The sequence below is a fragment of the Camelus ferus genome, chromosome 8 (assembly GCF_009834535.1).
Source record: "Camelus ferus isolate YT-003-E chromosome 8, BCGSAC_Cfer_1.0, whole genome shotgun sequence".
NCBI lineage: Eukaryota > Metazoa > Chordata > Mammalia > Artiodactyla > Camelidae > Camelus > Camelus ferus.
Window position 1 is genome coordinate 37,003,883 of NC_045703.1, and position 22,556 is coordinate 37,026,438.

Below are 22,556 nucleotides of genomic sequence, written 5' to 3' on the forward strand. Positions count from 1 at the left end.
GCTCATTTGTGAAAACTTTCCCCTCCCTGTCCTTTCCAGTTTTTTACCTTTCCTAAATAACCCTGCATATAAGGCCTCCAATCTCAGGAAGCTTACTTGCCTAGCTTCTGTCAAGTATGACTCCATTTAATGTCATTTGTCTCTATAGTAACCAGCTAAAAAAGCTGCTATGCTTAGCAGTGGCTTTGTGCAAGCAGTGGTCTAACCTAGAGATATTTTAAAGATTTGAGTTCTCTCTTTACTTATCACCGAATGCCTCCTGGTACCAGGAAAAGGAGGGAGCCTCTGATGAATGGGAGAGGTGGAGGGTGAAAGAGAAAAGGATAGGATGTAAAACATGAAAGCTGGTGGACGGTTAGACAGAGTTCGAGAGAATACGAGTTTAGAAAGAGCTTCATTTATAAGAGGACTAAGAACATATGGCTAAACACTATCTGCAAGAAAAGAATATAATTATCAAGCATTTCCATTCATAATCTTCTGGTCAGAAACAATTCCATGATATTAACATCATCAAATAGTCAACAACAAACACAATTATGGTGCTCCAGAAAGCTGACTAATATTGATAATAGCTATCCTATCAGTCTAGTCCAGCTGTGGAAAGGGATCAGACACAGCTTATACCCTCAACAAATCTGTAACCTAATGATGGGTATCAATGAACACAAAACAGTGAAACTGTTGTTAATGAGGTGGAGCAGAGAATGGTGGAGGGGGATGTACTTTGTGTAACAAATGTGAAAATCTTATTAAAAGTATAAGGATGCACTCTGGGATCCATCCTCCCTCACCTCCCATGGGATCACTCCTGCAACAGGAGGCTTGTGTTCTGCCTCAATAGGGAGACTCCACAGATTTGCCTTGGCTGGGGCCTCCTCTCACTCCCAGTATATACCTGGGCAAACCTCATTCATGGAGCTTTGTTTCTCAAGAGTGCATTAATCAAGTCATTACTACAGTGTCTGCCAGCCTGTGGGTTCTTCCAGGAAATTATACCAGTTGCTTTCCTATACATAAAGTCCACTTTAAATATTATCTGACACAGTGGAGGGAAAATAGAGAAGCACTAGGTCAGCAATTAAAGGAGCCGGTTTCCGAGCACCAGTGTCCTCGTTTGTTATATGGAGATGATAATGTCTCCATATAATGTCTCACCTTCCTACCATACCAGGATATTGTAAGGCTCAAAAGGAAGTTATTTAAAAGCTTTTTTACAAATAGTAAAGAATACGTCATACCATATATACCATATACATGCATACTATATATGTATACACATACACATATTATACATACACACATACACACAGCCTTTATTGTGATACCACATTTTGCATAGAACTTTAACCACTGATGGTTAAAGTTGCATCTAACACTTTTTATTCTGTATCATACTGACTTGAATACATAGTTACCTTTCCTACTGGACCATAAGGTCTTTGCGGATCATGTCCAAGTATATTTTTGTCTTTGAATACTCCACAAAGCCTAGCACAATAATTCCACGTAATAAATGTTCTCTCTCTCCATAAGTTAGTACCAAATCATTACTGTAGGATTTATTCCTTTTAGAAATGTCTGTAAACTGCAGCAAATCTTTACATTCCACATTTATACAGGAATTTTCAGTTAAAACTAGCATTAAATTTTGACATCTTGCACCTAATAATAATAGAAAGCCCTTTAAACTAACTAAAGATCATATTACAACAAGTCTTAAACGAGAATTTTTTTTTAAAGATGGGGACAATAATGCAAATGATTTTTCAAAGAGCATTCAACACAGTGATAATTACCCCAGGTGGAATCTAGGATTTGAAGAAAAGGCAAGAGGTTAGCATTTCCATTCCTATGATAACTTTTGCAGCTGGCAGAGACTGAGACTTGATTTAATTCTTAGTTCTAATACATTTTAATTCAGTATATTTTAACTTAATCCAGTTTAATTCTAGCACATTTTAATTCACTCTTCCATCTAGTTTTCTGTGTGAACTCAATTTAACTTCAAGTTTCAGATTCTTAGAAGCCCTCTGTAGATGAGCTTCGGAACACAGAAGCAAGTTGCATCTTGTCTGTTTAGAATTTAAGGTGCGTATGCTCAACAGCAGGTACTTCCTCTGAGGAGCAGCTACAGCACAGCACTCCGCACCACAGCACAACCTACCGGCACGGCTAAAGGACCACCTCATTTCACGCCATAGAAAGCACTTGATAACTGACCAATAATTGGATTAAATACACTTAGATTACCAAATAAACTTAATTCTGGGAGAAAAAAATACACCTGTATTAGTCTGCTAGGGCTGCCATAACAAAATATCACACTGGATAGCTTAAACAACAGAAATCTAATTTCTCACAGTTCTGGAGGTTAGAAGTACAAGATCAGGTGTCAGCAAGGTTGGTTTCATTTGACTTACAAATGACTGCCTTCTTGCTGGGTCCCCACATGGTCTTTCTTCTGTGCATGAGTGCCCCGGTGTCTCTTTTTACATCCAAATTTCCTTCTCATATAAGACACCACTTAGAATGGATTAGGACCCACCCTAAGGGACTCCTTTTAACTTAAACACCTCTTTAAAGGCCTGTCACCAAATACAGTCACAGTCTGTACTGGGGGGGGGGAAGTGTTAGTGCTTCAGCATATGAATTTGGGGGTAGGAGGCACAATTCAGCCGAAAAAGATAGCTACCTAGGTTCATTTATCTCTGTCCTAAGCATTAATTTAAGTTTTATTCATTTTAGAGCCCAAACAATCTTATTCAGCCATCCTTCCCCCAAGCAGTCTGCAAAGAGAGAAACGATTTGGGGATTACATTCCATGCAGCCCTGCAAGCATCATGTGGGCCTTAGTACATGACGACATTCATGGTGACCCATCTGCTGCAATATGGTTAACTGAGAGTCACCAAAAAGTTGTTCAGCAACAGATCCCATAGATTGCCTCTGAAACCAAAATGATGCTTTTACAGTTTTTCCCCGTATGGCATACCAGGTAATTTAAAAATATGCAAGGGCACATCTGGGAATCCCTTTGGTCTTTCCTGGAAAGTAAGTACTGTTAATGGTGAGGACTGACCGGGGAGGGTGCTTGAAGGCTCTTTAGTATGTTTGAGGAGCAGGAGCGAAAAAAAGAGTTAAGATGAGAGAGGCAATGTGAGAGGCCTGGAGCCAACTCTTGTGGTTTCCAGTGAGCTATTAGGGAGGGGTTCTCTCCCCCCATAAATGCTGTTATATATGACACTTTAAAAGGTTTTAAAGAAAATAAGCCAAACTAGTAGTATCCAGGTAAATTTTCTCATTATCAATGCTGCATATCCACCAAAAGTGAATTTTACAGTAAGGTGCACCTTATTATGACATGCTTGTGGTCAGACTGCAAAATGCACTTGACTTTACCAAGCTTATAATGTCGTTTTTATAAAGCAAGTGGATTAGAATCTCCTTTTAAGTATGCCTGCAATAATCAGGAAACTGCATACACCATTCTCAAGGGAATCATGTTTTATACTTCAAATGGTCATTTATCTAGTGTGTCTCAGAGTATACAGCAATTTACACTTTATCTGAGGTATAGTGTTAGGACCAGCACTCACAGCGAACAGAGAATACAGTTTATGAGTCAAAGTAATCTGCATCTGTCACCACAGTATGACTCTTACACTCTAACACACACAAACAACTGGGCTTGAGGAAGCATTTTCTGGTAGGCCCTATCTGACTGCTAAACCACTGACAATAAAATGGGACTCCCACTCCACGTAGTTTTCCTAAATGTGGGAAGCCTGGTGTTAGTTGTCCCCTACTAACTTTCAAAAGACCGTCAGATGAAGTCTCATCAAAAGCAACCTTCTGAAGTTTGAACAATGCCCAAAGAATAGTAATAAACTTCTCTCGACACTATGCTAAGTGAAAACTTCCAGCATAGGTGATACTTAAGAAATAATTTTCTCTCTGAATTTCATTAGTTAAGTTTAGTAGTTTCATTCACAACACTTAAGGGGGAAAAAATGATGGTTTATGAATATCAGGTCCCATTACAGCAGAAAAAAAAAAACTTTTATACTGCTCTTAGTAAACAGAAACAGTTCCACAACCTCACAGACGTGTTACAAGCTCTTCCCTTCCCTACAAAGATATGCGAGCAGCATAAATAAACTGACACTGAATGTGGAATAATCCAGCAAAGGTTCCTCTGAACTTGTTTGTGGTGCCATAAATTTTTATTTACTAACGGTTACAGCCATGAAATTTTTTGAAAATTCCATGCATGTCTCGGTATGCATATCTTTGTGGTCTCTATGGCTCCTTTCCCCTTCTCTGTTGAATCTGTTGCCCTTTGGTCTCCTGACACTTCCATTTTCTCCTTTTATGTTCCCGCTATGCCCACCACAGAAACCTGGGGGGTAACTGATGACATCTCCAGTAATCTTTTTCTTATTCCAGGCTCTCCAGATTGGAATGGGAGGAAGACGACCCTGGTGCAGCCCAGATATTACCTATTCCACAGTGTGTGGAAAGTGTCTTCTCACCCTTCATTTTGTATCTATTTTACTAACGGTGCTGTCGTGCCCAAACGCTGATATTGGCCAAGAACTAGATTTCCAAAATGGCTTTGCTCCTTCTGAGTTGGCATCAGTCTATAAAATGCAATTTATTTCCACTGCAACCAACCCTTCTCACTACCTCAAATATTACCCAATATCTAGAAAGCTGAACCTAACCTACTGTAGACAACTGATTCACATCTGTTAAATTCAGCAGAGAGCCAGCACAGCCGTTAGACTGGTGTAAAAAGAGCGTTAAAAGGAGAAAAAAAAAAAAAAAAGAAATCCACACTTAACCCAAGAGGCGGGCGCTGCCCGGAATCGCGCCCTCCGCCGCCGTGCCCGCCCGAGCACGCCTCCCCACCGTGGCCACGCCTCCCCCGGCCCCGCCCCGCCGCGGCCGCGGCCACGCCCGACGTGAGGCGCGGGAGCCGCCGGGCCGGGGGCGGGGCCTGCGCCGCCCTTCCCCCCCGCCGCCAGCGGCGGCCTCCGCGCGGGCCTCCCAGCCCGTATTCCACTCACTTTGTTCTCCGCCTTTGTCCTAATCCACACCAGCAGGTGGAGCCGCAGTTAAAGTTTCCGAGTCCATTCCGGGAGCGGGAGCCCATCTTGCTCGCCGCGGAGGCCCTCGCTAGAGGAGGAGGGTCAGAGATCGGGTGCAGCCAATCGCGGGCAACGCTGCTAGTTATCAGAGCAGAATGGGCTGTAGTTTAGTGAAATAGGAAAGCTGCAAAACACTGTGGAGTGTTCCCGTGTAAATAAAAAGAGGAAAAAAAAGTTTCTCAAGTCGCCGCTGCACGACGTCGGGCCGGCGCCGGGGCGGGGGTCTGCGCTCTCCCGAGCGGCCGCGCGCTGGACTTTATTGTGCCGCAACGAGCCCCCGTTCCCATTGTTTGTGTTTTTTTTCAAAATATGGCAAAGGTTCAGGTGAACAATGTAGTGGTGCTGGATAACCCTTCTCCTTTCTACAACCCATTCCAGTTCGAGATCACCTTCGAGTGCATCGAGGACCTGTCTGAAGGTGAGTCGGGCGCCCGCCCGCCGCCGGGCTGTCAGTTGCGGGCTGCAGACGTTGAAAGTTTCCCGGGCCCGGCCTCGCGCGGGCGGCCGGTGCTCGGCGCCGGGAGGGCTGCGGGCTCGGCTCTGCGGAGGGAAACTTGAAGTTGATGGACGACGGCCGCCGAGGCGCGCGCGGCGTTCGGCCACAGCCGTGGCGCCTGCCGGGGCTCAACTTGCGAGGAACTTGTTCGAGCGGAGGTAGCCATGTTGTCAGCTTTGTCTGGCGGGCGGGCGGCTCGCGAGACCCGCACTCACGCCCGCGGCGCCGGCTGGGGGTCGCGCCGGGCTGGCCCCGAGCCACGAACGGCCTCGGCAGCCCCGGCGGCCCGGGCCAGGCGCTGGGGAGGCAGAGGTGTGTGTGTGGTCTCGCCGGCGAGTTAGCAGCGGAGCCATCTTACCAAGAGTAGAGAATCGGGCCACCGACCCCGGCGTCACGACGCCTCCTCTCCGCGGGTGACGAACACGGCGCCGCGCCTGCCCACCTTCCTGCCCCCGAGCGAGAGGCAGATCCATTTTTAGGGCTTACGCTGGAGTTGCCGTACTCTCCTGGGTGGCCATGCCCGGCCGCTTCGGGGAGGAGAGCGAGGCTGTCCTCGCGCTGATTTCTGGCTCCCTCGACCAACCAGCGGGGGAGGCGGGCGCAGGCTCGGCCCCTCGGCGCCGCGGGCCGGCGCCGGCGCTCCCCGGGGGCCACGGGTGCTCCCCGGCCGGCTCCCGGGATGCTCGGGGCGCCCGGAGATGCCGGCGCGCAGGCTCGCCCGGACCAACGTGGACTCCTCATCCTTAATGACCGAAATCTTTTCTCCTCTCTCTCAGGAAGAAAAATATCGCTAAGCTAGGAAGTTACATTTAACCCAAGAGCAGAAATAAGTAAGGCATTTAAATAATTTCCAGGACTTAATCACTGGCTTCTAAGTAGTCTGAAAGAAGATTTTCTTCAAGAACGTGTCGAAATCAAATTAAAATAAGTCCACATCCAAATACCCTGAACATAAGACACAAACTGGGCTAGGAAGTAAAAGGTAAAGTCCTGATGGCAATGCAAAATTTTTTACTATTTTTTTCTAATTACATTTTAAGCCCTTTAAAAAGATAAAATTTTTAATATGGGCAGTAATAAATATTTAGAAAGCTAAAATTTGTGAAAGTCTTATCTTTGCGATATTATTAAAATAATACAGTGCTCCATTTTCAAAATTTGAGGGGGAAAAATTTAACTTTATCAATGGTAATTTTTACAATTAAATAGGGGACTATTTCTTTGAACTTACAAATATGTTTAACAGTGCATTTTAAATTATGCTAATCAAGGCAGTGTAAAGCATTTTCACTTAAAAATTAGTTTTTAATTTCTATGAAATGTGTGTAGGATGTTAACTTTTTAAATTACAAAAACAATATATGTTCATTGTAATAAACTTTTTAAAAGTTGTACAGACATATATAAAGTAACAGTCCTCTGTACTCAGTATCTTCCCCCATCTCACTCCTATAAGTAACCATAATTAATACTTTAGTCTGTGCTCTTCATTGAGTTTTACTGCATATATAAAGCTTATATGCACACATATAAGTAGGGCACATTTTGAAGGAAGATTCATTTATTAAACTAATTCCTAAGTAGGCCATTGGTAATAAAATTAAAGGGAATTTTTCTTACTACGGTACTCAAACTATTTTCTGTAGTACCACCATAAAGCATTTCAGCCACCAGACCCAAGTTCATACCTTCTAGACTAATTTTTCATTTTTAGTACCAATTGAATATAAAAATGGACAAATGCAAGAGAAACTATTGATTAGTCCATTACAACTTACACTACAGTGTTTTAGGCATTAGAAATTCTTGAAATTACAGGTATTTCTCAAGTGATGCCTTTCATTTTAGGAGCCAGTTCTGAACAAGGAAGATAGATGATTCAGAATGTTGTTACAGGGCAGATAGATGATTCAGAATGTTGTTACAGGGCTTTGACTTTGGATAGTTGAAACCTGCCATTGGTGGAAGCAGAATTGTGTTCTGTATCTAACTGGGAGCTGTTCAGAACCCAGCTGAATTACATCATAGTTTTTGCAGTACCAATGTCAGGAATACACCAACTACGACTTGTATACCACCTCACTTCCTAGGGGACCTATACTGAGCATTTAGTATTTTTTTTTAAAGAATTTAAGCTGAGTCATACTGAAGCTGCAAAGGAATCTTTCAAAAAGGTGCCATGCTTATGTACTCCACCTAGAGGCTGTGTGGATTAAGGAAATTGAGTTTACTTAGCAAAGGCTTCTTACAGGTCCCTTCTTTTATACTGCAGTTCTTTAAAAATTTGTTCTTGAAATTAAACTACAGAATATCCTGAAGAGAAATTTTCACTTTATAATTTTGTCTCAAGTCCCAGGCCAGAGGTTGGCTGCCATTTTTCATGCTTTTAAGTTGTCAGTAGTTCCCAAGTATTTTCACTTTCCTTTAAAAGCTGCCCTATAGCTATGCTTCAGAAAAAGCCCTGAGGAGTGCTTACTCTTAAAGAGACTTTAGTGGTGTCTACCATAAGACTTATACAGAGGTAGGACAGCAATCCACAGATTCAAACAGAGGCTTTCCTGTAAGTCTGATAGGAGACCTTGGCTGTGTTTGATCTGATGGTCACGAAGCCTGTCCAAGTTTCGATTGACTTCACTGCTTTCTTTGTTATGCCTTCTGTGGACTGCTGATCCTCTGCTTATTTATTGAATGGAGCCTTCTTTTTTTTAATTGATCTATATCAATAATTATAGTTACTGTCAGTTGCATACTTACAATGTACCAGAATTGAATGGTGCTACATACTTTCCCCTAGATCACAGGTCTTCCCAAGTAGTGTAATTAGTTTCAAATTCCCTTGGTGACTTCCCTCACTCCCATCAAAATGGAAATCCTTGCAGGCTTGGATCACCATGATTAAATGAAACAGTTACCTTTTTAAATAAATAAGTAAACTCCCTCCATTGATAACCTGTGTAAAAACATCTGACCCTAGCCCTTGTTTCAAATACAGGGGGCAGGGGAATGAAACCTGGGTTCAAAAGAAAAAAAGTTAAGAACAAAACAACTGATGCTAATTTATCAATAAGTACTGAGCATTTCAATCTCAGTAGCTACAGGACGTATCCATAAGCATAGAAAGTGAGATACAGGTAGGTGTTCCCTGAGTTACCGCCTATAATTGTTAAGGTTGGATTTATCTGCGTGGCCTCCCCCTTGCCAGAATTAAGTTCCTTTATTCCACTATTAATTTGAGAGCTAGAAAGGGAGGAATTTGTCTTCCTTAGGGTTTTGGAAAGAGCCTAGGCTTTAAAGCTGCAGAGACATAGCTTGGATTCTGATTCTTTGATTTACTAGCTATGTGAATTTGGGGTAGATTACTTAGCCTCTCAAAGTCTCAACTTTATTATTTGTGTAACAGGTATGATTAAATCGAAATGATACAAAGCTTTTGAGGTTTAAACAAGTGTGAAGTGGCGAGACCAATGCCTAGCACACAGTAGGTATTTTATAAAAGTAGGTTCACAAGTCATAACCATGTTCCTATGCCAGATCAAATATGTCAACTTATACAAATTAGGCCAAGAGCACTATACATAGTAGTATAAATACATATGAAATGAACAAAACATTATGAAAACCTCTATGTGACAATTCCTAGCCTTATCCTTACTTGGTTTAGTTTAGTAACTTGCACATGCCTTTATTCTTAAAACCATTTATCCACTTGACTTTTGAGTTACCTACCTCATTGGCCACTAGTTTTGTAACTTACTTTATTGATTCTTCCTCATCTCCCTGACCTCTTAACTTTAGAGAGCCCCTAGGACCACTCCCTAGGAATCCCACTATTTTCAAGGCTTTACATGCTGACAGTTTCCAAATTTTTACCATACCTATTCATTATCTCCACTTACACTCTGTGTCTCAAATTCCTGATTGTTTCCCTCCCATGTCCAATATAAAAATAAATGGTTCTTATAGCCTCTATCTTCCAGATTTATCCAGAATGTTACTGCTTCTCTCCACCATATTTACACAGGGTCCAAGCTACCATAATTTCTTGTCTCAGTTGAGCTATCCTATTGTTTCTTCCCTTGGCCTCCTATAGTCTGTACTGAACACAGCAGGCAAAATGACCATCTTAAAATGAAAAAGTTATATCATGTCACTCCACTCAAAACCGTCCAGTGGTCTTCCCATGCCACTCACTGTAAAAGCTAAAAATCTTTATACTAATATTCATATTGTTTGTTCCCTCTCTTAATCTTCATCAACAAATAGATGATTTCATGAGATGTCATATGCAGGACCCTGCATCTAGAAATGTGCTAGAAGCTGGAGATAAAGCGGTCAAGGTCTGGGACAGAACCGTGACATAATAGGTCCTCAGAAAATGACTACTGGCTTAAAAGAGAAAGTATACACTTAAGGATCTTTTAGTTTGATAAATTGCAGTTTATAATACAGTATGGGTAAGTAGTACCTATACTATTATCTGTTTAGGGAAGAAAAATATCTACAAAGTTACACAGAAATAACACATGGTAGCAGTAACTGATTCTCCACAAGTGACCCAGAAACACCCCTCTGGGAGTGCTGGTGTAGTCTCTGTGTAGTAAATCCAAGAACCAGGCTACACAGTGCCAAACACCCTAAGAGGACTAGGAGGTCTCAGTGATGATTTGTGTTTGTAGAGTGGTCCCCCTACTAAAGAGGAGGCCCCTCCCGAAGGCTAGTCCTTTACTCATCTCTGGGTTCTTCTCACAGAGCACACTATAAAAGGTGCTCAGTAAAGTCTGAATTACATATAATGATTGATTTACCTACAGTGTCTTAGGTTGTACTTTATTCTGTCTTGTTCCCACTATATATACTCTGATATATCAAGTGTAAGGATTCTTGGTTTCCTCTTGCCAATGTAAAGAATATATGATATGAAGGGGTGCCACAGGGAAAAACCTGGCTGGACCTTTAACAGTTGAGCTGAAGCCCCTAAGGGGTTTCTGAGCCACAAGGAAAGTTTGCAAATGCTGATTTTTCCACTTTGGAGCTCTTTGAAGGTTTGGATCTGTGCAACATAGTATGGGGAAGCCCTTCCAAAGGGTGTTTAGCAGATTGTTAAAAGCTGACATACAGAAAAGGGGGAGGGATTCCTCAGCTAAATAAATTTAGGAAAAACTGGATTATTGTTACCGGTGTTCTTTACTGAAGGATTTTACAGACTACTTGCTCTGCCAGTGTACTCTGTGAATCCTCAAGAGAAGGCTGTATTATTCCCCAAGTTTCTGGCCACGTTGCTTTGTTTTGTGAGGATCCCTGCCTAGGGGACCAGTATTTCACAAAACAGCATCTTGAAAATTCTGGTACGAAACGTAAGAATTTTCTAAGGAGCACTTCAGTGCCTTTCTGGATTTTTTGCTATGAGAAGCCAATTTTAGCAGCCAGTAAATGGTTAAGTGGACATTCAAATGGTCTTTAATAATTACTGAATATGAAATAATGTTTTGGTTTTTAACCCTAGACCTGGAATGGAAAATTATCTATGTGGGCTCTGCAGAAAGTGAAGAATACGATCAAGTTTTAGACTCTGTTTTAGTGGGCCCTGTTCCTGCAGGAAGGCATATGTTTGTATTTCAGGTAAGATGATTCTTGGTAATTATGTATGCCAAACACATTTCCAAATGGTCCTTATTCCTTTTCTTCTGGATTAAATCAGTCTGGGTCTGCTGTATTCACTTTTTATCTGCTTCTATCATGTTTTAATAAGTCTTTGTGTCATAAGGAATGCCACCTCCTGATTTTGTGTGCCGAGAAATGTCACTGCAGTGCTTACTTCAGGGTTTGCACAGCATGTGGTAAACCTTATACTGTGTCAGGGCACACATGGTAGTTAATTCTGGGCTCTTCCTGTCAATAGTCCCTTAGTATGAGACCTTCAGGGTGGCTGTCCAGCAGCTCATAACAGGAATTCAAAATGCTTACTACTAACGGATACAGTTAATAACACGCATCTTCAGATTATGGTTTCAGCCATGAGGGATGGTGATGATACAACAGCTTTATTTCCACATAATTAGTAATTCAGCTAGGTTAACAGGTACGTTAGAAGATAGAGATGTGCAAGATCTTGGGTCACCGGAACTAAATGAAGTCTAGTTGTCTACTAAAGCATCTAATCTATATTTCTTATAGAGGATTACTGTTACAAATCCACACCTATATTTATTATTTGTGAGGGGAAATTCTACTAATGTAAATTTTGTTCTCAGATACCACTGACAGTCTTTAGGTCTGTGCCAAGGCTTCAGACATTATCTCCTGTATTCAGAAATCTTTTAATCTATGTCAAATTGTTTTATAAAACTATTCAGTCACTTCTCAATTATCCATATTTATTAGAGGGAGATATTTATAATAGTCCAAAGAGTAACTAGCCAAAACCTTTTAAAAAACTATTATTAATTTTGTTACAAGTATTTCTACCCAAGAGTCCCATTAGTTAAGTAGAACCCACTGAAAAGACTTCATCCAGAAAGAGAATCGAACTCTTCTATCCCTGACCTCTTGCTTTTCTCACTTCAAAGATGGGGCCAATTTAAATGAATACTGTTGGTCAAATAATCCCACCAGATATGGGCTAAGAATCATTCAAACATATGGAATCTCTAGAGCTGCTACCCCCTCCCTCCCCTCTCTTACATACAGAATTCATAATCTCAGTCTCCTAGCCTTAGTGCTTTTTGTTAAAAAGCAACAAATATTCTATTACATCTAAATAAATGGTTAAGAAAAGTTCAAATATATTGACTAAAAGGCTTAAATTTAAGTGCTGTTAACCTGAGTTGTGTGAGTGCATAATCTTGGTGAAAGATGTGGGTATCAGAGAAAGCCTGGCAGGGGAGGCACTGCAGTTGTAGACCTGGGTCAGATCCCGCTCTACTGCTTCATAGCCACGTGAGACTTTGGACAGGCTCCCAACCTTCCTTAGCCACTCCAGTCGTCTATAAAATGTAATATCCTACCTCCTAAGAATGTTATGAGGAATAAAGCAGTTAAGTACAATCACTGACAGACAATGCCTTATTTCTATAATTAGAACTAAGTTTTTATTCTCTCAGCTTCTTGAGATTATTATTTAAAGAAGTGGTATTAGCTTTGACCCACAAGCCTGGAGAACCTGTACTTCACAGATGATAATTCGTGATGCAAGAAACTTGATTTGAGATGTAGTGAGATGCCTTTTGACACTGCTAAAAAAAAAAAAAAAAAAAAAAAAAACAACTTGCAAATAAGTGTCATGTTTTAGAAACAAACCCTTAAAAATCTTTTCTATGTGTTTATATTGTTAAGAATACTCCTCAGCTTTTGGCTTAGATTGTTGTAGGAAAAAAAATATTTCAAAACTATTTCCCTCTAGTGATTTTCCAGTGATTTTTACCTTGGTATCTGTGCACATGTTGCCAAAAGATATTAATGAAGTACAGTATGATTTAGATCATATGTTCAGCCTATGCATTTTTCAAAATTTACCATTATCAGCAGAAAGGGACTAAAATAGTTTTTGTTTTATGTTTTAAAGAAACTACCATAGTATTCTGGTCTGCTGTGATTTTACCTCTCAGAATAAACATGCCTTTCTCCTAAGTGTGTCAAGGGCTAGCAGGAAGGTGCCCAGACATCTGCCTAGTATTGCTTTTGGAGTCAAAGATCTCTGCTTACCACTTCCCCATCCTGAATGATCTGAGAGGTATGCAGGCTTCTCTCCTTGAATTTACTGAAGCTGAATCTTTTAGCAAACGAATTTTAAAACACAAACATGCCTAGAACGAATGTCCTGAGGGTATGGGAAGCAATACGGGGGAAAGTTCCCATAGCACTGAAATACCATCTCCACCCAAAGACAAAGAGCGTCTTCTCAGGACAGGCCCTCTGTCTCCATTTCTCCAAAGAGATCATAAACCACGTCAGGGCAGGAACTGAGTTATGAATGAATTCAAAATACTAAGTATATACTATGTGCCTAGAGCTATGCCAAACATGAGATTACAAAGATGAGGTTGATGTGACTCCCACCTAGGATAAAGCTCAGACTCGCAGGGAAGACTAAAGGGTAAACATATTAAGATGGTTGGACATACATGAATAGAGGATTTATATCAAATAATGAGGTCCTAAAGAATGCTATTAATTATACCTTTGAATTAGAAAGTGTTTTGTTGAGGATACATTTGATGCAAGCTTTAGAAGATGAATTTTTCAGAATGTTAGGGAAGGACCTTTCAGGCCAAGGGAACAGTATATGCAAGGCACAGAGGCATGAAAGATTATCATTCCATTCTAAGGAACCTACATTTCTAGAACAAGAGATGGGGAGTTAAAGGGGGTATGATGTTGGTTGGAGACCTACGGTGAAGGGCCTTAGAAACAAAGTTTTAAAGAACTGAGATTTTTAATCTCTTAGAAATGAGGGTAATCACCTGAGGTTTTAAAACCTGGTGAAGGGATAGGCATGAATCTGTGCTTCAGTAGCTAATGCTGGTCGAGACCAGTAAGGAAGTTTTAGCAATATTCCAGGTAAGAGATGAAAACATGAATCCCACTTTCAGAGATGGAAAACGTTGAGACAGACTAATTGTAGGAGGCAGGGAAGCTGAGGGTGACAGAGGTTTTTAGTCTCAGTGACTAGGTGGGTGTTTCATGCTGTTTGGTGTCACCTGTATATACAGTAATCATTAGTCTTTTATGATAATAGCCTGATTGAGAATGCCAGCCAGGAGTGTTCCCAAGCTAAGGTATTGGCTGAAGTGCTTAGTCAGGCCCAGACAAGAGTAAGCCAATCTGCTGGGACTTCATGCACTTACCACTCAACGGTCATGCTCTCATGCCTCACCATCCTCACCGTCAGTGTTTACCTTCATTGAATTTCCATAGTGTGTAACTGTTAGTATTCTTTAAAAATCTGCTATGTAACCATTTCCATTCCATTTTCAGTTTTATATTAATTAACTATTAGAATATCTGTGAGGGGTGGGAGTGAGAATGTGTGTCCTGGGAAACTGGATAAGAAACATTTGCTGCCAAAAGGCTGTGTGGAGATAACTGAATATTCACTAATTCAGGTCTGAAAGGTTGAAAGGTATGACTGGGAAAGGTTGGAATCAATAAGACTATTGCTTTGTTTACCATACTTTATAAAAGGTTTTATAATTGCATAATCCCTCATGAACTATCACATGCCACATTTATTTTCCTCTAGAAGTAGTGATGCTTTCAGTACCAAGGGTACTTAGGTATGCTGTGGAGAAACATATGAACTATATTTTCTAGCTATAAGTCAAGTCTCAAAAATGAGCATGTGCCTTCCCAGTATGATTTCCAAGTCTTGGTTGCTGTGCCCTTAACTGACGGTGCTCAGTGTAACCAGAACTCCAGTTTTGCTTGCAGTTAACAACCTTTTGTGATGTGTGTTTCTTTTCTTTTTAAATTATTCTAGGCTGATGCACCTAATCCAGGACTCATTCCAGATGCAGATGCAGTAGGTGTAACAGTTGTGCTAATTACATGTACCTATCGAGGTCAAGAATTTATTAGAGTTGGTTATTATGTAAATAATGAATATACCGAGACAGAATTAAGGGAAAACCCACCAGTAAAACCAGACTTTTCCAAGGTAATTTTCTGTGTATTCCTTTTTCATCAATTTTACAATATAATTTTTTAAGCAATTACTATTTCATAGTACATTATGAAAACGGCTTTGAGACCAAATAAATTTGAGGTGCTTATGCCAACTGAGCAAACTAATTGTTGTTCCATTACCATGGATGACCTCAAACCCTATGTCCAGATTAGTCATTAGTAATTAATGTTGGTCAGGCACCTTGAGAGTCTCTGATGATTTAGAAAATGGAAAGTGCCTCCTGTGAGAAACAGGCCTTTCTTAGTAGCTCTCAGTATGGCATTCCCCAAACATCATGATTCTATCCATTTCAATCTTTAGGACATTCAAATTCGTGTTTGTTGTACTGATTATTCAATACTATTTTTGTCTGTAACTTCCTAAAATGGGGGAGGGGGGTTGTATTTGTTTTTCATATGAACATTGTTGTCTCAGAACACCTTTTTGCCCTGCTTTATCTGCTATTCTCAGAGATTAAACTAAAGGTCTTAAATATTTCTCGTGGTGAAAGCAGCTTAGCTTCTGAGTGAGAAGCTGAAATCTGTGATTCAGGTATTCTCAAAAATACTGAGTACTTTGTAATTTTCCATTGGGCACTGTAATAGTTTAGTAACTGGTGATTTTTGTGAGACTGAACATCACACTATCTGCCAGACCATGCAGGAAAAATTACATGAGAGTAGAATGGAATGTTCTCCTTTCCGATAATAAGGCTGGAATGTTTTTTATTCTGATGTGGAGCCTTCCATTTCTAATTTGTTACATGTATGGCTCCTTGTATAGCAAAAGAGGAGAAACTAGAATAGTGTTTCTAAGAGTAAGCCATAATAATTAAAAGGTAGGAAACCATTAATAATGAGGGGCTATGTTTGGGGAAATTTTTCATTTTCCTTGAAAATATTACAGAATAAACACCGCACCAATCTAGAAAGCATGTTAATTTGTTAAATAAAGCATCCTCTGAAGCAGTCAAGAGATTCTCTCCATTTTAGGAAACAAGTATAGACTTAGATATCTGTTTTGTTAGATATTAAAAGATCTGAATAATTCCCTCAGGTTTTCCATATCTTGCTTCCATTTGGCCAAAATAATTCCTTTGCTGCAGCCTTAGTCCTTGTTTATTAGTTATGTTTAAAATGCTTTATTTGACTTACACTTTGTATATGAACTTAGCCTTTTAGGAGGCTAATATAAAGAACCATTCTACTAAGGTCTGTTTGTATATGGTGATCTAACTTTCTTAGTGTTTACCATTTATATATTTCCTTCCTCTAGCTTCAAAGGAACATTCTAGCATCCAATCCCAGAGTCACCAGATTCCACATTAATTGGGAAGATAACACAGAAAAACTGGAAGATGCAGAGAGCAGTAATCCAAATCTACAATCACTTCTTTCAACAGATGCATTACCTTCAGCATCAAAGGGATGGTCTACATCAGAAAACTCACTAAATGTCATGTTAGAATCCCACATGGACTGCATGTGACCACCTGCCATCCCTTTAGTACAAATTAAGCTATAAAAACATACAGAACTATTTCCCTGAAATTCCGTAAGTACATAGTCAAGATACAATGTGAAGAATTTGTTTAAAAAACATCCTGTAGAAAGTTTATAAGAAAACCAGTATTTGAGCAAATTGTGGAATATAAATACAACTATTTTTAAGTAATTTTTTTCTCTAATGTGTTATTTTATTTGTTCTGAAACTAATCTGATTAAAACATATATTATTTTCTTCTCTATATGTAATTAAAGCACTTATAAAGAAAAATGAAGCAGCAGACCAGGTTGTAAAGATGTCTTAGCCTCTTGGACAATAATCTTTGGACCACTATTTTACTAACTTTTGAAAGAACAGAGTTCGCATCAACTGAAATGTGTCTTCCTGTGATAACACATAATTTGGTTTGATTTAAGGGGCAACTTTCCATTCTTTCTTTGGGGCATGTCCTTAAAGAAGAGACTTGAAGTCGACTATATGCTACTAAGAATTTTAGAATCTGATTTTCCAGGCCACCTTGAAGCCTTTTGTAGCTGCTATTCGGTTCGTGTAATGTTAGCATTCAGTTTGGTTTCTAAGTTAACAAATGTGGTTAACTGTTTATAAGGTCCTCTGGTTATGATTTTTGTTTTTATAACAGTTTAGGACATCAGAACACTTCCTGAATCATACATCATTATTACCCAGGGAATTCAGTATGTGAAGAACAGATACAAACTCCCTAAGTTTAAGAATAGGAAAGTATAATGACTTGGTTCTGTTCATTAGATTTATAAAAATACTATGGACTCAACTCTTTAAAAGTGTTTTGATAGGTCATCTGTTAGCAGCATTTATATAAAAACAGTGGATTTGGAAAGATACTTAGCTTTGTCATAATAGATAGGTTACTATTTTGGAACTATATATATTTTCACATGTACTCTTCTCCATATCCCTTGACATTCATGCACAATAAGATTAGGCATATTTGTAGCTAACATATTCTAGATAGCTTTTCCAGATAAGTTTTTTAAAAGCAGTCTTGGAAAGGAATGCATTAACTAAATGGACCAAAAGTTTCTTTTTTCTTTTTCTTTTTTTTTTTTTTTTTTTTTTTTTTTTTGATGAGAGCTAGGTCCTTCCTCAAAAAAGTTTCTTATTCTCCATTAAATTAAGTGTAGAATGTTCTCATTATTCTTGCTGGTAAGCAAGACATTAGCCATATGATGCAGTTATGCAGTGCCTTCATATCTAAAACTTTTATACTGCACTTTTTAAAGCTTTTATTTTGAGGAAGGGAAAGGGGCATTTGTCTGAATATGGATTCTAAGTTGTATATATTTCCTGTCATTCTAAAAAGTGAATTTGTGAAGCAAAATTTTGCTAAATGTTAAACTTTGAAATTTAATATACCATATTATTAAAATACTGTCCACTAACTAGTTCATAGACTTTAAAAGTAAAATATGTCCAGCTGTTAAAACAATATGAAGAAAATTTCATTTTTGTCTACTTGCAATTAAAAGAAAATGTTAAAATATTAAAATGAAAATAAAAGTAATAATTTCCAACCAAGAGCTCAGTGATTAATATAACAGGAACACAATATTAGAAATAAAGCATATATAAGCCAAATTATCAAATCAATTCACTGCTGAGTTTTTATTCTGATTAATTATGATTGGTTTGTATTGACATTGAAGGGTTAGGTTTTTATATCAATTTGTAAAACAGCCAATTTCATAGAAGTTTGAGACTTAAAAACTATTATATCTCATTTTAAATTGTTATAGTTCTATAAGATAATTTTTAAAATTAAAAGATTTCGTATTCAAACATTAGGAACTAAGAAACTGTAGCACACAGATTTTTCATTTTTCCTATTTAGCCTTACTTACAGACAGACACTGAATTATAGTTAGAAAGTTTAGAACTGTCTTTTTGCTTTTTGGTCATAGTAAATAGTTGTGTCCTAAGAGAAACATGAAAAATTCCTTATGCCACAGAAGAGGTAGGCAAGTAGGCTGGAGGGAATGAGGGTATCCTTTGAGCTGACAGAACAAGCAGAAGTCTGAGAAACATGCATGCACTTGTTCACTTGTAACGTTCTCTAACTTTAGGCTTCTGGGGGAGGGTATAGCTCAGTGGCAGAGTACATGCTTAGCATGCACGAGGTCCTGGGTTCAATCCCCAGTACCTCCATTAAAAATAGGTAAATAAACCTAATTACCTACCTCCCTCAAAAAAAAAAAAAAAAACCCAAATAAAAAATATAACCTTAGGCTTCCATGTGGTCTTACCCTCAGATTTGAAGATTTGGGCTTTCTAGTTTTACCAAGAAAGTCTATGGTAGCAGTTTTCAAAACTTTTTACTGCATTCCATGGCAAAAATATATATATAAATATATATATAACCCCTTAATGAAAGTATGTATTTATACTAACAGTTTTCATGAAAATGCACTCTTACTAGTGCACCTTTACTGTATGCAGTATATTCTGGTATCTTTTGTTGTATTTTGTTTTCAAAGTGCTGGTTTTAACTCACTGAAGTAACTTTTTATGACCCTCAAATGGACTACAATACAGTCTGAAGAAAGGCTACTTTGGTCCTTCTGGATAGATGAGAGGTAGCAATTACTTTTCTACAGTTCTGAAATTTATATTCCCTCTACCCATCTTTTCTCTCATATTTGGATTATGATCTTGGCAATAAGAAAAAAAAGAGAAAAGTGCTAATATGGTGAATTCAGTAGCCATTTGCTTTAAAACTGTCCAAATACTCTGAAATTACTAGTTGTCCACAAATTAACTTGGATTCATTTCTTGACACTCCATATAACGAACTTAGGAAAACATTCCACATCATTCCACTTGGGAAACAACTTTATTTGTTGTTACTATCATCTAATACAGAACTCTAGAACACTGGGTTATAAGAATTTTTAAGTGCACATGAAGTGTTCTTCATATATTCTTGCCTCCTTCCCTTTGAGTATCCTAAAACTTGTCTACTCAATCCGCAAATCCCTTCTCATCAATGCTTCATATACTGTTTAGTTATGTTTCACAACCTTAAACCGGGGTCCTTGTTATAGAGGACTGTTAATGGAGCATTTGCTGCTTTGTGATAAGTGTTAAAGTATAAGCTTCTTGTAAGATTTGAGCACAGGCCATAGACATTAGGCGTTCCTAACAAGTGACAAATAGCATTTGTGAAATGTATCAAACCAAAAGCCTTTTCTCCTATAACAGGAGAAATACTTCCCCAATCAAAATAGAAAAATTCAAAATGGCATCAAAACATGTTTTTTAAAATAATTTTCTCCTAAAGTCACTTTATAATCAAATCTTGACATTTCTATCAGCAAAGGCTTTAAATCTACTTGTTGAGGAATCATTACAGTGTATGAATGAAGCTCCACACTGCAGTGATGAAGGTATGCTTTCCATGTGCTAAGACAAATTTTCTACCTAAGAATTTTCAGTAGGAACTACTGTTGCCCGTGAGATCTGTAAGCAGGAAAATGCCTTAAGGTTTATACCATCTGCCTACTTATAAAAGTGAGGTTTTTTTCCCTACTTAATTTCAACATTGTTTGCTGGGTCTTCACAGAATAACAGATGCTGCATAAGTATGTATGAAGGTAATCACTAGAGAATGAGAAAACTGAATAGGATCATTCAAAACGAAGACACAAAAGAATGATGGGATAAGTTTTGGAAAATAACTTTTCCAAAAGGTGGAGCTTTTCAAATATTTTCTTGGAGCTACAAAAGTAATGCTACATATTTACTTTGATTTTTGATAGTAACTCAAAAATTATCTTGACATTTATCCTATTATAGGTACTTTTTCATAAGAAAACAACCATTGTGCTAACTTCTGTAGTAACGTTAAATTAACTGAAACTGCCGCGTAAAATACCTGCACTGGTAGATCCAATTCCTGTGGTGAGCACAGATCTCGGTGTAATCTTTGCTGCGTATTTGAGGAACTGAGATTTCCCTGTGCCAGGATCCCCAACCAATAAAAGATGAGATTCACCTAGAAAAATGTAAATAATGTAAAGCTTTTAATTTCTGTGAAAAGACTCAGAAGTATAGTTAATCAAAAAGAACATGGTCCACCTGGCATGCCCAACACAAATTATATTATACATAGTGCTTTTGCTTAAGGTCATTCAAGGAAGGATTTAACTAGAATATCTTTAGAAAAGTTAACATCATCCTAAATAATAATCTTTAATTAATTTCTGAATGTGACATTTAAAATCTAAATTCTTTTAACAGATTTTGTGCTATTTCCAGATGTTTAGGACTATGTTTAATTTTTCAAAAAATTTTGGCTTATGAAGTTTCTCAGTATATCTAATCTATTTTTAAATATCAAACTATTGTGATTAAATCTTTCCATCCAGCCATACAAGCATTTTACTCTATTTTTCTTTAAGTACTTTTAAGTGTTCAGGACTTTATAAGTACCTTAAAAATACTAGATCACTTATGATTCTAACAGTTAATTGAGAACCTTTTCATTCTATGAAAACTTAAGTAGTTTAATGAAATATCTATCTTAAAGTACTCTTATTTTTCAAACATAACATAGATGAATATATGAATATCCTGTGGTATATATTATCTCACTGATAAGTTTCTTCAGTAATATTCAAGTATTTTCTAAGTACATTAATAGGGAAATCTATTTTAAGCTCAACATTTAGCAGAGTGCCTTGCAAACAGTAGGTAATCAAAACATACAATACACAAAAACCTTATTATACTTACTATACTGTACTATATGGTTTTAGAGTCCCTAATAACAGCCTGATTTACAATAATATCTTTTTAGTCTTTTGGTTAAGACTTTGGTTATTATGGCCCTCATATGTCCTATACGAGGGCCCTAATCTATTTTATGCAACATTCTGGTCAGTTCAGTGTGTTAACCACAGAAGAGCTTTCTGCCATTTGGACATAATTACACACTTAGAGTAACTTTTGCTGAAATGCGTGACCTACAGCAGCACCTCCTGGCAGATGGCACATTTGCTGCCCACCAGCAGAAGGGGAACCAGCAGGCAGATGACAGAGAGCAGCAGTCGGAGAAAAACACACTGACAGTCACAGATGGAGAGACACTGACTTGGAGACATTAAAAAGTACTATTTCTTTTCTTTCCTTTTGGAGAGAGACTGGGGATCCAATGAAAAACATAGGCAGTAAAAGAAACAAGGATTTTATTTTGTGGCACCCTTACAGGCTGGAGCGAAAATATATATTCATTGAAAAAGTCTTTGGAAAGACTAGAATTCTACAAAGTAGTTCCTGATCCTGGACTAAGTATTAGACAGTGAGACAACTGTCAGCATTAAAAGATTGTATGTGGAAAATAAAGCTCAACAAGCAATTTTCATTCAGGAAAGAAAAATTCTAGCTTCTCTTCTTTTATGTCTTAGTACTTCTCAAAGTTTTTAAATGGGTACTAACCTCTGACCCGTGTTCCTGTAGCATCGGTCCTTTGAATCCCACCAGCCAGCACCATGGCCACAGCAAGCTTTACCAGGTACATTCCAAAAACTTGGGGGCACAAACTGGCCAATATTTCATTCCTTCCTAGACAAGGCAGAAAGATCAGAAGTTACCAATAATTTTCAAGAAATCCTAACTGAAATTTCCCTTTCTATCCTATCTTCCTGTAAACACTACATCTAAAATGATCAAGGGAACCATTTCCAAGTGACTGAAATGAGTAAAT

The 22,556-nt window shown here is 38.5% G+C and overlaps 2 protein-coding genes across 3 annotated transcripts in view; one reads left to right on the top strand and one right to left on the bottom strand.

The window, feature by feature from the left end:
- MCM9 (minichromosome maintenance 9 homologous recombination repair factor) overlaps positions 1-22,556 on the bottom strand; it is an 89,889-nt gene that overhangs the window by 50,170 nt on the left and 17,163 nt on the right. For both annotated transcript variants that reach the window (XM_032484782.1, XM_032484780.1), the window contains exons 6-7: positions 22,289-22,414; positions 20,727-20,846 (exon numbers count right to left, since the gene is read on the bottom strand). In XM_032484782.1, the coding sequence (XP_032340673.1) occupies positions 20,727-20,846; positions 22,289-22,414 (246 nt within the window). The remainder of the gene's footprint in view (positions 1-20,726; positions 20,847-22,288; positions 22,415-22,556) is intronic.
- ASF1A (anti-silencing function 1A histone chaperone) lies at positions 5,313-18,436 on the top strand. Its single transcript, XM_032484783.1, has 4 exons — positions 5,313-5,571; positions 11,153-11,268; positions 15,125-15,301; positions 16,586-18,436. The coding sequence occupies exons 1-4, from the start codon at positions 5,463-5,465 to the stop codon at positions 16,796-16,798; spliced, it is 615 nt and encodes a 204-aa protein (XP_032340674.1). The 5' UTR covers positions 5,313-5,462; the 3' UTR covers positions 16,799-18,436.